The sequence below is a fragment of the Cherax quadricarinatus genome, chromosome 23 (genome assembly GCF_038502225.1).
Source record: "Cherax quadricarinatus isolate ZL_2023a chromosome 23, ASM3850222v1, whole genome shotgun sequence".
Taxonomy (NCBI): Eukaryota; Metazoa; Arthropoda; class Malacostraca; order Decapoda; family Parastacidae; genus Cherax; species Cherax quadricarinatus.
In genome coordinates this window covers 2,023,649-2,039,716 of record NC_091314.1, presented here as the reverse complement: position 1 = coordinate 2,039,716, position 16,068 = coordinate 2,023,649, and the positions used below count along the sequence as shown (strand labels likewise).

At 42.2% G+C, this 16,068-nt stretch overlaps 1 protein-coding gene across 3 annotated transcripts in view; it reads right to left on the bottom strand.

Moving 5' to 3' along the window:
* The window catches only part of LOC128685808 (serine/threonine-protein kinase meng-po-like), a 32,541-nt gene that overhangs the window by 11,971 nt on the left and 4,502 nt on the right, over positions 1-16,068 (bottom strand). Inside the window, exons 1-2 of one of the 3 annotated variants that reach the window (XM_053772477.1) lie at positions 978-1,142; positions 491-606 (exon numbers count right to left, since the gene is read on the bottom strand). In XM_053772477.1, coding sequence (XP_053628452.1) covers positions 491-604 — 114 coding nt within the window. In that variant the 5' untranslated portion in view covers positions 605-606; positions 978-1,142. The other 2 variants (XM_053772479.1, XM_053772478.2) reach the window with 2 other exon arrangements.

The following is a 16,068-nucleotide window of genomic DNA, read 5'->3' as shown; positions in this document are numbered from 1 at the left end:
GACTGTTCAACTGCCTCCCAGCATACATAAGGGGGATTACCAACAGACCCCTGGCAGTCTTCAAGCTGGCACTGGACAAGCACCTAAAGTCGGTTCCTGACCAGCCGGGCTGTGGCTCGTACGTTGGTTTGCGTGCAGCCAGCAGCAACAGCCTGGTTGATCAGGCTCTGATCCACCAGGAGGCCTGGTCACAGACCGGGCCGTGGGGGCGTTGACCCCGGGAACTCTCTCCAGGTAAACTCCAGGTAATCAATTTAAGCTCTAAACCCTCATATATGTTGTTTTTTTTTTTTGTTGTTACAAACAAAACAAATTTTTCCCATAGGCCCATACTATACCTGACTCCGTTACACAACCCAGTTAATGTTGGAGAATTTACAATATTTATCCGAGCAGTTAAAGTAAATACTGACCATTAATAATAATAATAATAATAATAATAATAATAATAATAATAATAACACCAACACCAACATAAGAGTCATCGTACCTTGCCCATTCTGCCATAGCTGAGAATATTGAGGATGTCGTAGTGGTCACTGAGAGACTCCTCAGGAAGATCACAGCTTCCGCCGCCTCCTGACTCAATAACGCTCGCCAACATGTCTTAAATGAAGAAAAATGACATCTGTTACATCCAAAAGTTAATCACTATTTAACAAATTTTTTCGCTAGTAGTATGACTACGGAAGATATAGCTGGAGGAAAAAGTTGGAAGGCTTGTAGCTTTGTGTAAGAGAATTCAGCTCACAACCATAAGAGCCCAGATTTGATTTCCGGGCGGGACAAATTTTCTTTTTTTACACGTTTTACAGGCTAAGAGCTGTTATCCTACCTCTGCTTATTTCAAAGCCCAGCCCTACAGGCTAAGAGCTGTTATCCTACCTCTGCTTATTTCAAAGCCCAGCCCTATCTAAGGTTTATTACCTCCCCCTGGGATGCGACCGACAACTGTCTTCTAACACCCAGGTACCTACTTAGTGCTGGGGATCGAAGCAAGGACCCTCAGTATGTGAGCTGAGTGTGCTACCAACCGAGCCACAGGATGTATTAGTAGGGCTCTTGACATCTTACTGCCCATGTTCACATAGCAGTACATAGGTACTACGTAGGAGTTCGTTGACTGTTTTATGCTGCATAGTAGGGACTCACACTGGAACTAAGCCATACTACCTGACTTTCCTAAGTTAATAGCTTCAGTCTGAAGAGTGTAAGCTCAAAAACGTACTTTTCAACCCACTAGTTTGTTGGTTAATTAAGCTTAAACCCTATCGACTACTCAAAGGGCCGTTAAGGCTGCATGTCACCTATTCACCACCAGTCAAGAATACTTTAATCCCTAAAATATACACTTAAATATGCCTGGAGTTTACCTGGAGAAGGTTTCGGGGGTATAAAATTCTTTCATTAACCTACTTCATTCCTTGTACTGAATAACCCATGCAAGTTTAGAGCATTTTGTGTATAACATTTGCTCATTAAGTTTTAATAATAATAATAAGAATAATAATATATTAGAATATTCAACATTAGTTACCTGAAAATGAAATCTTGGGGACGCCGTTTACAAGACACAGTACTTACATAAGACCAATACTACAGGCAAACCTAGCTTGGAGCCATCACCCTGTCAAATGTAAATATTCTTGAAAATACAGAGGAAACTGAGAAACATAAGAGAAAAGAGTAAGTAAGCTGAATCCAGCATCACTGAAGAGAAGAAACGGCAGATACGGCCACAACATACAAGATACTCAGTGGTATAAAATATACAGAAACATATATCAGTTTTATTCTGACTTGGGAGAGATTTAAACGAAGGAACAGAAACGAAAGTTCAGTACATAAATGAGCTGTAAGGACATTAAAAAGCATTTTTCAAATGTTAGGGTAGCAAAGTAGACAACGTTAGAGAACCAGGTTGTGGAGACAGGCTACATACAGAGTTTCGAATCTGGGTATGGCTACTGAGAATACACTAGTCAAATATGAATTAGTTGGCGGGACTGCAAGAGCCAGAGTACAAATCCCCGGAAACGCAAGAAGGGAAGTACAATCAGACGAGTACCCACACGTCAGATACTATTCAGTGCAGGAGCCTCCTTACTCCCCTGCCCTTCAGTTTACCTCAGCTTTGATTCACCTGTTCTCGCCAGGTGTGGGCAAATTTCCCCGTGTGACATCTGATGGTGGGCTGGGATGTTGCCATAGTTACGGAGCAGAGCAGTGCAACAGGTCGCCCTCACCCCCATCTTCATCCCCCTCCCCTCCCTTCTGAAGTTCACGTGGGGGATCCTCTCTCCCGATGTGCTGCTGCTGCCAATTCTGCTATTAATGCTATTGCTGCTGGAGCTGCTGCTGCTAGTTATGTTGGCGGCGGTTATGCTGCTGCTGCGGCTGGAGTTTACCTGGAGTTTACCTGGAGAGAGTTTCGGGGGTCAACGCCCCCGCGGCCCGGTCTGTGACCAGGCCTCCTGGTGGATCAGCGCCTGATCAACCAGGCTGTTGCTGCTGGCTGCACGCAAACCAACGTACGAGCCACAGCCCGGCTGATCAGGAACTGCCTTTAGGTGCTTGTCCAGTGCCAGCTTGAAGACTGCCAGGGGTCTGTTGGTAATCCCCCTTATGTGTGCTGGGAGGCAGTTGAACAGTCTCGGTCCCCTGACACTTATTGTATGGTCTCTTAACGTGCTAGTGACACCCCTGCTTTTCATTGGGGGGATGGTGCATCGTCTGCCAAGTCTTTTGCTTTCGTAGTGAGTGATTTTCGTGTGCAAGTTCGGTACTAGTCCCTCTAGGATTTTCCAGGTGTATATAATCATGTATCTCTCCCTCCTGCGTTCCAGGGAATACAGGTTTAGAAACCTCAAGCGCTCCCAGTAATTGAGGTGTTTTATCTCCGTTATGCGCGCCGTGAAAGTTCTCTGTACATTTTCTAGGTCGGCAATTTCACCTGCCTTGAAAGGTGCTGTTAGAGTGCAGCAATATTCCAGCCTAGATAGAACAAGTGACCTGAAGAGTGTCATCATGGGCTTGGCCTCCCTAGTTTTGAAGGTTCTCATTATCCATCCTGTCATTTTTCTAGCAGATGCGATTGATACAATGTTATGGTCCTTGAAGGTGAGATCCTCCGACATAATCACTCCCAGGTCTTTGACGTTGGTGTTTCGCTCTATTTTGTGGCCAGAATTTGTTTTGTACTCTGATGAAGATTTAATTTCCTCATGTTTACCATATCTGAGTAATTTAAATTTCTCATCGTTGAACTTCATATTGTTTTCTGCAGCCCACTGAAAGATTTGGTTGATGTCCGCCTGGAGCCTTGCAGTGTCTGCAATGGAAGACACTGTCATGCAGATTCGGGTGTCATCTGCAAAGGAAGACACGGTGCTGTGGCTGACATCCTTGTCTATGTCGGATATGAGGATGAGGAACAAGATGGGAGCTAGTACTGTGCCTTGTGGAACAGAGCTTTTCACCGTAGCTGCCTCGGACTTTACTCTGTTGACGACTACTCTCTGTGTTCTGTTAGTGAGGAAATTATAGATCCATCGACCAACTTTTCCTGTTATTCCTTTAGCGCGCATTTTGTGCGCTATTACGCCATGGTCACACTTGTCGAAGGCTTTTGCAAAGTCTGTATATATTACATCTGCATTCTTTTTGTCTTCTAGTGCATTTAGGACCTTGTCGTAGTGATCCAGTAGTTGAGACAGACAGGAGCGACCTGTTCTAAACCCATGTTGCCCTGGGTTGTGTATCTGATGGGTTTCTAGATGGGTGGTGATCTTGCTTCTTAGGACCCTTTCAAAGATTTTTATGATATGGGATGTTAGTGCAATTGGTCTGTAGTTCTTTGCTGTTGCTTTACTGCCCCCTTTGTGGAGTGGGGCTATGTCTGTTGTTTTTAGTAACTGAGGGACGACCCCCGTGTCCATGCTCCCTCTCCATAGGATGGAAAAGGCTCGTGATAGGGGCTTCTTGCAGTTCTTGATGAACACAGAGTTCCATGAGTCTGGCCCTGGGGCAGAGTGCATGGGCATGTCATTTATCGCCTGTTCGAAGTCATTTGGCGTCAGGATAACATCGGATAGGCTTGTGTTAATCAAATTTTGTGGCTCTCTCATAAAAAATTCATTTTGATCTTCGACTCTCAGTCTGGTTAGCGGCTTGCTAAAAACTGAGTCATATTGGGACTTGAGTAGCTCACTCATTTCCTTGCTGTCATCTGTGTAGGACCCATCTTGTTTAAGTAGGGGCCCAATACTGGACGTTGTTCTCGATTTTGATTTGGCATAGGAGAAGAAATACTTTGGGTTTCTTTCGATTTCATTTATGGCTTTTAGTTCTTCCCGCGATTCCTGACTCCTAAAGGATTCTTTTAGCTTAAGTTCGATGCTTGCTATTTCTCTGACCAGTGTCTCCCTGCGCATTTCTGATATATTGACCTCTTTTAGCCGCTCTGTTATTCTTTTCCGTCGCCTGTAAAGGGAGCGCCTGTCTCTTTCTATTTTACATCTACTCCTCCTTTTTCTTAGAGGAATAAGCCTTGTGCATACATCGAGTGCCACCGAGTTAATCTGTTCTAGGCATAAGTTTGGGTCTGTGTTGCTTAGTATATCTTCCCAGCTTATATCGGTTAGGACTTGGTTTACTTGGTCCCACTTTATGTTTTTGTTATTGAAGTTGAATTTGGTGAATGCTCCCTCGTGACTAGTCTCATTTTGTCGGTCTGGGGCTCCACGCATACATGTCTGAACCTCAATTATGTTGTGATCTGAGTATATTGTTTTTGATATGGTGATATTTCTTATCAGATCATCATTGTTAGTGAAGATGAGGTCTAGTGTATTCTCCAGTCTAGTAGGCTCTATTATTTGCTGGTTTAAATTGAATTTTGTGCAGAGATTTAAAAGCTCGTGTGAGTGTGAGTTTTCATCAGAGCTGCCTCCTGGTGTTATTACTGCAACAATATTATTTGCTATATTCCTCCATTTTAGGTGCCTTAAGTTGAAATCCCCCAGGAGCAAGATGTTGGGTGCAGGAGCTGGAAGATTTTCCAGACAGTGGTCAATTTTTAACAGCTGTTCCTGGAATTGCTGGGATGTTGCATCCGGAGGCTTGTAGACTACCACAATGACTAGGTTTTGGTTCTCGACCTTTACTGCTAAAACTTCCACTACGTCATTTGAGGCATTAAGCAGTTCTGTGCAAACAAGTGACTCTGCAATGTACAGGCCAACCCCCCCCTTTTGCCTGTTCACTCTGTCACATCTGTATAGGTTGTAACCTGGGATCCATATTTCGTTGTCCAAGTGATCCTTTATGTGGGTCTCAGTGAAAGCCGCGAACATTGCCTTTGCCTCTGCAAGCAGTCCACGGATGAAAGGTATTTTGTTTATTGCTGGCTTTAGACCCTGTATATTTGCAAAGAAGAATGTTATCGGACTGGTGGTATTGTTGGTACTGGGGGGGGATTTTTTTTCCGGCATTAGTATCTGTATCTGTTGGTTTGGAGTGGAGGCCATCGACTGTGGTTCCACTCCAGGAATGACTGGATTTGGTGTACGATTTCTGCCATTTCCTGCCAGTTTTTTTTCCTTCCTGGCACTAAAAAACCTCTCCCTCTTGAGTGGCTGTGGCTACCCAGGTTTTCCCATGGCCTGGATGTTTTGTATCTTTTTGTCCCCTTTAGATGGTATGCCTGGCAATTTAAGTTATAGCACAGTCTTTCCTGTACTGAAGAGGTACACTGTTACTATTGTTGGTGCTACTTCTGCGGCTGTTACTATTGTTGGTGCTACTTCTGCGGCTGTTACTATTGTTGGTGCTACTGCTGCGGCTGTTGCTATTGTTGGTGCTACTGCTGCGGCTGTTACTATTGTTGGTGCTACTGCTGCGGCTGTTGCTATTGTTGGTGCTACTGCTGCGGCTGTTACTAATGTTGGTGCTACTGCTGCGGCTGTTACTATTGTTGGTGCTACTGCTGCGGCTGTTACTATTGTTGGTGCTGATGCTGCGGCTGTTACTATTGTTGGTGCTACTGCTGCGGCTATTGCTATTGTTGGTGCTACTGCTGCGGCTGTTACTATTGTTGGTGCTACTGCTGCGGCTGTTACTATTGTTGGTGCTACTGTTGCGGCTGTTACTAATGTTGGTGCTACTGCTGCGGCTGTTACTATTGTTGGTGCTACTGCTGCGGCTGTTACTAATGTTGGTGCTACTGCTGCGGCTGTTACTAATGTTGGTGCTACTGCTGCGGCTGTTACTGTTGTTGGTGCTACTGCTGCGGCTGTTACTAATGTTGGTGCTACTGCTGCGGCTGTTACTAATGTTGGTGCTACTGCTGCGGCTGTTACTATTGTTGGTGCTACTGCTGCGGCTGTTACTAATGTTGGTGCTACTGCTGCGGCTGTTACTAATGTTGGTGTTACTACTGCGGCTGTTACTATTGTTGGTGCTACTGCTGTGGCTGTTACTAATGTTGGTGCTACTGCTGCGGCTGTTACTATTGTTGGTGCTACTGCTGCGGCTGTTGCTATTGTTGGTGCTACTGCTGCGGCTGTTACTATTGTTGGTGCTACTGCTGCGGCTGTTGCTATTGTTGGTGCTACTGCTGCGGCTGTTACTAATGTTGGTGCTACTGCTGCGGCTGTTACTATTGTTGGTGCTACTGCTGCGGCTGTTACTATTGTTGGTGCTGATGCTGCGGCTGTTACTATTGTTGGTGCTACTGCTGCGGCTATTGCTATTGTTGGTGCTACTGCTGCGGCTGTTACTATTGTTGGTGCTACTGCTGCGGCTGTTACTATTGTTGGTGCTACTGTTGCGGCTGTTACTAATGTTGGTGCTACTGCTGCGGCTGTTACTATTGTTGGTGCTACTGCTGCGGCTGTTACTAATGTTGGTGCTACTGCTGCAGCTGTTACTAATGTTGGTGCTACTGCTGCGGCTGTTACTGTTGTTGGTGCTACTGCTGCGGCTGTTACTAATGTTGGTGCTACTGCTGCGGCTGTTACTAATGTTGGTGCTACTGCTGCGGCTGTTACTATTGTTGGTGCTACTGCTGCGGCTGTTACTAATGTTGGTGCTACTGCTGCGGCTGTTACTAATGTTGGTGTTACTGCTGCGGCTGTTACTATTGTTGGTGCTACTGCTGCGGCTGTTACTAATGTTGGTGCTACTGCTGCGGCTGTTACTATTGTTGGTGCTACTGCTGCGGCTGTTACTATTGTTGGTGCTACTGCTGCGGCTGTTACTATTGTTGGTGCTACTTCTGCGGCTGTTACTATTGTTGGTGCTACTGCTGCGGCTGTTGCTATTGTTGGTGCTACTGCTGCGGCTGTTACTATTGTTGGTGCTACTGCTGCGGCTGTTACTATTGTTGGTGCTACTTCTGCGGCTGTTACTATTGTTGGTGCTACTGCTGCGGGTTGCTATTGTTGGTGCTACTGCTGCGGCTGTTACTATTGTTGGTGCTACTGCTGCGGCTGTTACTATTGTTGGTGCTACTTCTGCGGCTGTTACTATTGTTGGTGCTACTGCTGCGGCTGTTGCTATTGTTGGTGCTACTGCTGCGGCTGTTACTATTGTTGGTGCTACTGCTGCAGCTGTTGCTATTGTTGGTGCTACTGCTGCGGCTGTTACTAATGTTGGTGCTACTGCTGCGGCTGTTACTATTGTTGGTGCTACTGCTGCGGCTGTTACTATTGTTGGTGCTGATGCTGCGGCTGTTACTATTGTTGGTGCTACTGCTGCGGCTATTGCTATTGTTGGTGCTACTGCTGCGGCTGTTACTATTGTTGGTGCTACTGCTGCGGCTGTTACTATTGTTGGTGCTACTGTTGCGGCTGTTACTAATGTTGGTGCTACTGCTGCGGCTGTTACTATTGTTGGTGCTATTGTTGAGGCTGTTGCTATTGTTGATGCTACTGCTGCGGCTGTTACTATTGTTGGTGCTACTGCTGCGGCTGTTACTAATATTGGTGCTACTGCTGCGGCTGTTACTAATGCTGGTGCTACTGCTGCGGCTGTTACTATTGTTGGTGCTACTGCTGCGGCTGTTACTACTGTTGGTGCTACTGCTGCGGCTGTTACTATTGTTGGTGCTACTGCTGCGGCTGTTACTATTGTTGGTGCTACTGCTGCGGCTGTTACTATAGTTGGTGCTACTGCTGCAGCTGTCGCTTCTACTGCTGCTATTGCTTCTGCTGCTATCTCTTCTGCCGCTGCTGCTGCTGTGACTGGTGGTATTTGGTGTTGTGGGATACTGGTTGTCGACAACGATTCGGTTGCTTGATTGGGTTAAGCCTATCGACTACACAAAGGGTCATTACGGGTGGATGTAACCTCTTCACCACCAGTAAAAGATACTCTAATTCCAAATATATGAATTAAACTTAAATCCCAAATATAGCGATTAAAGTCAACTCAGTGTGAGTACATGGTGATAAGCATCCTCCAAGGGTACAAGCGCTATTTCTCCCAGTGCATACACATCAAGAGAGTATACACATCATAATACATATATACAGTATATGATGACATTAGGTTACATCTTTTAATGACACTTGTCCAGCTGATAGGCTTTAAAGCAGCATTTAATCTGTACACACAGTTAAGGATACTTTAATACCTAAAATAGGGATTAAAGTAAATTCTCAGCAAACTGTATATTCACTATGAGAGACAAATCTCGGTGTATGTAACCTTGTGTGATGACGCTTAGGTTAGGTAAGATTCGTCAGAAGACAGGACAAGTGTTTCCTGACGTGGGTCTGTCTTATGATGACCCACCACTGGAGCTTTTGGTCACCTAATCGAGGCCTTCCTCTGGCTTACCTTTTCACCCCTTTAAAAATTGATAGTAACTGATGCATTTTGGGTTCATCTGGTACTGGGGAGTGATGTAGTATGGTTGGTCGATGTAGTAATACTATTATATTTTATTATTATTATTATTATTATTATTATTATTATTATTATTATTATTATTATTATTATTATTATTATTATTATTATTATTATTATCACTTATTATTAATTATAAAAGCGCTGAATCCAAATGTGTCATACAGATGTGATGAGTGTGAATCTATTGTGGTACTGTGTGAATCTATTGTGGTACTGTGTGAATCTATTGTGGTACTGTGTGAATCTATTGTGGTACTGTGTGAATCTATTGTGGTACTGTGTGAATCTATTGTGGTACTGTGTGAATCTATTGTGGTACTGTGTGAATCTATTGTGGTACTGTGTGAATCTATTGTGGTACTGTGTGAATCTATTGTGGTACTGTGTGAATCTATTGTGGTACTGTGTGAATCTATTGTGGTACTGTGTGAATCTATTGTGGTACTGTGTGAATCTTGTGGTGTTATGTGAATCTATTGTGGTGCTGAATGAACCCACTGTGGTGCTATATTAATCTATTGTGGCGCTGTGATGTTATGGTGATGGTGTGTGTGATACTGTGGAGGTGCATACATTTTTGTAAGACTGATATGACGAGGCGGTGCTGTACGGTTATGAGGGAGTTTTGAGGGACTTATGAGGGGGATCTTATGAGGTATTGTTATGAGATGCTATAGAGCACTGTTATGAGGTGAGGTTCTTCATCAGTTGTTGTGCGAAGAATTTAATCTTTCATTCACTGATGTAGTTCCTCCTCGTTTGCAACTTCTCCTGTTGTCGAAACAACAGTAAAAAAATTTTCAACTCGTTGAAGCAGCAGTAGGAAATTTTGAACTCGTCGAAACAGTAGGGAAAAAATTAACTAGTCAAAGCAACAGAAGGAAAACTAACTTGCCAAAACAAGTACGATAACTAATACCAGAATAAAAGCAGCAAAAACAATAAAAACATGTTATAAACAGTAGCAGTAGTATACACTGCAGGAACAAAAGCATCACGAGTAATAACAGCCACAGCAGAGCAAGAACAGAGCAGAAACTTTTTATAGTAGCCACAAGAGCAGCAGTAAGAAAAGCAACAGCAGCAGCAACAACACGAACAAAAGTAGAACAATTAATAGCAACCACAGCAGTGGCAATAACAGCAGCGGCAGTAATAACAGCAATAACAATAACAGCCACAACAGCAACAACAGGAAAACACAGTAGCAGCAGTAACAACAGCAGGAGAAGCAGCACGAATAATAGCAGCCACAACGGTAAAAACAGCAGCGGCAACAATACGAACAAACGTAGAACAATTAATAGCAGCCACAACAGTGTCAATAACAGCAGCGGCAGTAATAGCAGCAGTAACAATAAGTCAAAACAGCAGCAACATGAAAAAAACAGTAGCAGCAGTAACAACATCAGAAGAAGGTGCACGAATAATAGCAGCCACAGCAGCAGCAGCAGTAACTTCAGTAGTAGTAACAACAGCACCAGCAGTAACCATAGCAGTAGCAGCAGCAGCAGTAACAGCAGCTTAAACTGAAGCAAATAGCAGCAGCAGCAGCAGCAGCAGTTCTTCTTGGTATTATTCTTACCTTCCCTAATTATGAATAACTCTATGGTCACCCTTCTCCTAATTTAACTACTCCAACTCGAGTTCTCATCTAGGTCATCTCCAAGTCTCGCTGATTCTAATCACTCAACTCACTGATGCTGTTTTGTCTCCAAGAGTGTAGATCCTACCCCCATTTATTGCATGTAACGTCGATTTTACCAACTCTTGTCTGCATTAAAAGAAAATAGCTTCCCCATCATCCTCTTGGCTATAAGAAGGTCGAAGGTTCCCCAGTGGCATATACTAGTTAGGATGTACTTAGGAAACTCTGCTCTCAACATTTTTAACATGTATGCTCCTGCCGATAGGTTAAATTATATAAACCTACCACCTTGTGCTTAATCGGAATCCATTATAACTGCTAGTGATTACAATGCTAGACACACATAATGCAAACATCTTTTGTCACTTTTAAAGTCATGATCATGTGCAGATTGTGGGTGACCCTGAACCTACACACATCTATGGAGGCCTTTTAGATCAGTGTCTTGGTTTCAGCCTTACTTTTGCCAATTGTGAGTCCTCGATTGTAACAGATAAATCATCAGACCATTTCCTAAGATCAATCACTACCAACATTGGTAACACTATCCTCTCTGGTGGGATATTCAAGTGAAAATACTTTCATGTTCCCTCTCGCCAGCATGATAAATTTATTGCTTATTTTATAGATTGATATAATTCATATGAATATTACAGTCACGGTATTGTGCCTTTTTTGTTATTCATATGAATATTCTTTTAACACTGAATTTGCAGTATTCAAAATTCTTTAGAACTGCCCAATACAACAGACTCAATTATTATAACAGTTACACCTACTAGACCTAACCTATAGAAATAATCGAACCACTGAAATATTGCTACCTGAGAGCGTATGATGACAAAATTCACATCGCAATCACACTGGGGAACTTTTGTCAATGATCTCAATGCCCAAACTTAACTTAGAAAGGGGATAAGAGACATGAAAAGACTTAGGTAAATCTAGTCTGCGAATGAGTTAGCCAATGCTTGGGCTGCTACATCTAGTTATAACTATCAACCCATTACCACATTACAACAGATAAAACTACAGGCCATACATGATGCCAGAGAGAGACTGATTCGTTTTATGTTCATCAAGGAAGATGATTGCAATATTCCTTTCACTAAGTCTGACATTGTCACTGCGTTAACTAAAACTGAATCCATTTCGTATGAGAAGGATGATATCACAACATATTCAGATTGCCCTGTCAAGTACCAGAAATCTTCTAACTGAACTATACATCAGCTATGCAACTGGAAAGCTTCCTAAATCATGTACCAATAGTCTCAATTTTCCCATTCCTACACGTAATGAACAAAATGCATTTCGTCCAATATCTCTTACTAGCCACTTGTGTACAACATTTTAGAAGATAGTCATAGTCTCATCCAAAGTCATACAACTTATGTCCTCTGGGCTACCGAGTTTCAAGAGTGGAAGTGTGCATCACTGCATAATCACCTTTCTCGCCCTGCACAGTGACAGTTCCTTCACCATCCTCCTTGACCTCAAGCCAGTCTTTGATATTGCTATCCGACATAATCATTAGCGAGCTTGCCAGAATGAATGTATGTGGATGACTTCTCCGCTGGATCAAAGGCTACCTGTCCAACAGAAAGTTTTCTGTGCAACTTCAGGGACACAGAAATGTAACAAAAGACCTTGAATTAGGAACCCTTTCCCCCAGGTGTCCTCAGTTTCACCTTATTTAATATTCTAATCAATGCTTTGATAAATGCTATACCTAGACAGACCAAGCTTTATATATTTAGCTTTACTGATATGATTCATGTCAATGGATGCTCCAGCACCTAAACCATGGCAGGACCTGGTGTTGATTATCTCGGGTGAGATAACGAAGATACTTACACATAAAATCCGCATGTAGGAGACTAAAACCTACGACGACGTTTCAGTCCGACTTCGACTATTGACTAGTCAGTGGTCGAAGTCGAACCGAAACGTCGTCACAAGTTTCAGTCTCTTATTTGCGGATTATTTGTGTTGTTCCATTTACAGTATTGTGTCTTTTTATTTTTTAACGAAGTTACTTGATAAGTGTACCTCCCTACAGGGAGGCACAGTCCACAGGTTCCAGCTGAATGTCGGGTTTCGTAGAGAATATGTGACCAGATAGAGATATCTAGAATTTGAGATCCCTCTATTTGAACTTTTTGTAACCTAATTTTGTCGTCAAAACAATGAGAGGCTGATAAAACTTAGAGCTGTGGGAAGATTTCATCTTGCTAGTGTGGAAATTTTGAAAATTATGTATTTTGCTTGCATTAAACCACTAATTTACTATGCCGCGCCTATTTGGTCTTGTGTCAATAAAAAAATTGCACAAGAGATGAGTATCATTTTAGGATGTCCATGTGCCACTAAAATAATGCAGAAACAACTTGATATCCCAAGACTCAAAGATCGTCTCACAAAAAAAAAGTATCCTCATTTGTGTTAATGTGCTCAGGCAAGTACATCCAAACTCTTTCACACAAGCCGTCCAAACTCCTTTTTTTTTTTCACTACAGGTGAACTATCTTCCAAATGGCTTACAAAAACTGAAACCGACCTTCAAATGAATAAAATACACGATCTATGTCAAGTAAGACAACATATCTGGTATAAACTTTTCCCTGCACCGTGGGAAATTATCGGTACCTCTTTTCAAACAGCTATCCCTCACTACCTTAACCTCCGTCCCCCCGCCTTCCGATTACTTACTAGATCACAATGACAGCTTTGTCTTGAAGCTAAACACGATGCCTTAGTCACACGGAACTCTTCTCCACAAATTATGTATGCTAATGAAATCAAATCACAGAACGGAAGGTGTTCGAACCCATGGCGGGCAAGTTCTAAAACTCACCCGTTCTGTGATTTGTTTGCAATCGTTTTTTTTACGATTTCGTGAGTTGTGTAATGATTCGTTAAACCAACCCACTGGTGCAAATAGTACTGCTAGTGTTGTCAGAGTAATACCACCTGTATGGAAGCATACATCAAAAATTGGGCTTTAACAATTCAAAATGAACTGTTTTTTTATGCTCCTTACACTCAGATGTGTCCAAGTATCTTTAGCTTTATGAGCGTCAATACTTGTGTTAAACGCCTGGCACAGGTATGGTAGAATGATAGACAGTGGAATACTCCTGTGGATTCCATCTAACACTGGCCTTCAATGTATGATAAACACTGAAAATTGGCAGAGGCATATGCCTTCAGGGAGGAAGTTGCAAGTGATGTCATCCTCCTGGTTCTCGGTTACGGCCCAACTTCCGGTAACTAGGAGTATACACCACCAGCTGAAGTACATATAACTAAATGTAAATATTGCCACAGGAACTATTGTAACGCCCTTCTAGAATGTGGAAAAAATCACAAATTTGGAGGCAACTCTCGCAAATGTTCAAGAAATGTCAAAGTATTTTATCCCGCTATTCTGGAAAAATATCTTGATTTGGTCTATTAGTATCTCAAAAAACTAAACATGTGTAAATTAAAAAATGATGCTGATACAGCCTTGAAATCACATGGTGGAGTGAAAGAGGGAAATGAGTGGTGCTAACACCGCCTTCAAACGTGGAGTGCGAGAGGGGAGTGGTGCTAACACCGCCTTGAAACGTGGAGTGAGAGAGGGAAGTAAGAATTTCTTGGTGCTGACAGTCTTGAAACATTAAGTGGGAAAGGGAAGAATGATGCTGGAAGCCTTGAAACATGGAGAGGTAAGAATGGTGCTGGCAGCCTTGAAACATGGAGAGGTAAGAATAGTGCTGACGGCCTTGAAACATGGAGAGGTAAGAATGGTGCTGATGGCCTTGAAACATGGAGAGGTAAGAATGGTGCTGGCAGCCTTGAAACATGGAGGTAAGAATGGTGTTGACGGCCTTGAAACACGGAGAGGTAAGAATGGTACTGGCAGCCTTGAAACGTGGAGAGGTAAGAATAGTGTTGACGGCCTTGAAACATGGAGAGGTAAGAATAATGCTGACGGCCTTGAAACATGGAGAAGTAAGAATGGTGCTGGCAGCCTTGAAACATGGAGGTAAGAATGGTGCTGACGGCCTTGAAACATGGAGGTAAGAATGGTGCTGACAGCCTTGAAACATGGAGTAGGAGAGGAAAGTAATTGTTGTTGACAGCCTTGAAACATGGAGTGGGAGAGAGAAGAATGGTGCTGACGGCCTTAAAAATGGAGTAGGAGAGAGAAGTAAGAATGTTGCTGACAGCCTTGAAACATGGAGTAGGAAGAATGGTACTGACAGCCTTGAAATATGGAATGGGAGGGAAGTAGTGCTGACAGTCTTGAAACATGGAGTAGGAAGAATGGTGCTGACAGCCTGGAAACATGGAATGGGAGGGAAGTGCTGACAGCCTTGAAACATGGAGTGAGAGAAGAATGGTGCTGATAGCCTGGAAACATGGAGTGGGAGAGGGAAGTAAGAATAGTGCTGACAGCCTTGAAACATGAAGAGGGAAGTAAGAATGGTGCTGACAGCCTTGAAACATGATGGAGCGAGAGAGGGAGGGAAGTGTGGTGCTGACAACCTAGCACACGGTTCTCGTGCCGAGTAAAGGGGATAGCCTCGTTCTCTAAGCTGACTTTTTAAACGTAAGGCTTTATGAATAGAATCATTTATACCACTTCGCCCTCTTGGATCTCATTCATTCATTGTCTACTTCAGAAATCGTGATAGTTTAGAATTAATGCCTACGACTTATTTATAACCAACATCGGTAGCTCAGCTGGATATCTATTCAGCCGAGACAAAACTCTCGCATGTATAAAAGACACAATTCAATACAAATGATCTACAAAATCGTCATATGGTTTATTTTTTTTATGTGAATAACAGAAAATTGTCAGCAGGCGAATGAACGCTACACACAAAAAAATGTTAATTTATATTTGTTAGTCAGTAACATTTGGTCATTTATTATTTCGTTAACAGTAATGTTATTCTGCAGGTGAAAGCGGATGCCTAGTTCATGTACGATATTTGAAACTTCCTTCAAGGGAGGTGGTTTGATGCTAGTGAAGAGCTTTTGAACCAAGGAATTGGAGTTATTCTTTCCTTCATTGAATCCAAACCTGATTGATTGCTTCCTATTCCATAAAACTGTATGATGACTCCAACAAATTTAGCACTTTCCTGAGAGCATCTTAAAAATAATGGCTTGCTTAATTAAGCCTATTAAGAGTTTCAATGTGAATTAGTACTACCCGAGTTTCATTGGTAATTGGCAATAATTAACTAATGTCGACGTTTTCAGATGTAGACTTAATACTTAATGTCTGACGTTATATATATATATATATATATATATATATATATATATATATATATATATATATATATATATATATATATATATATATATATATATATATATATATATTTATATATATATATATATATATATATATATATATATATATATATATATATATATATATATATATATATATATATATATATATATATATATATATATATATATATATATATATATATATA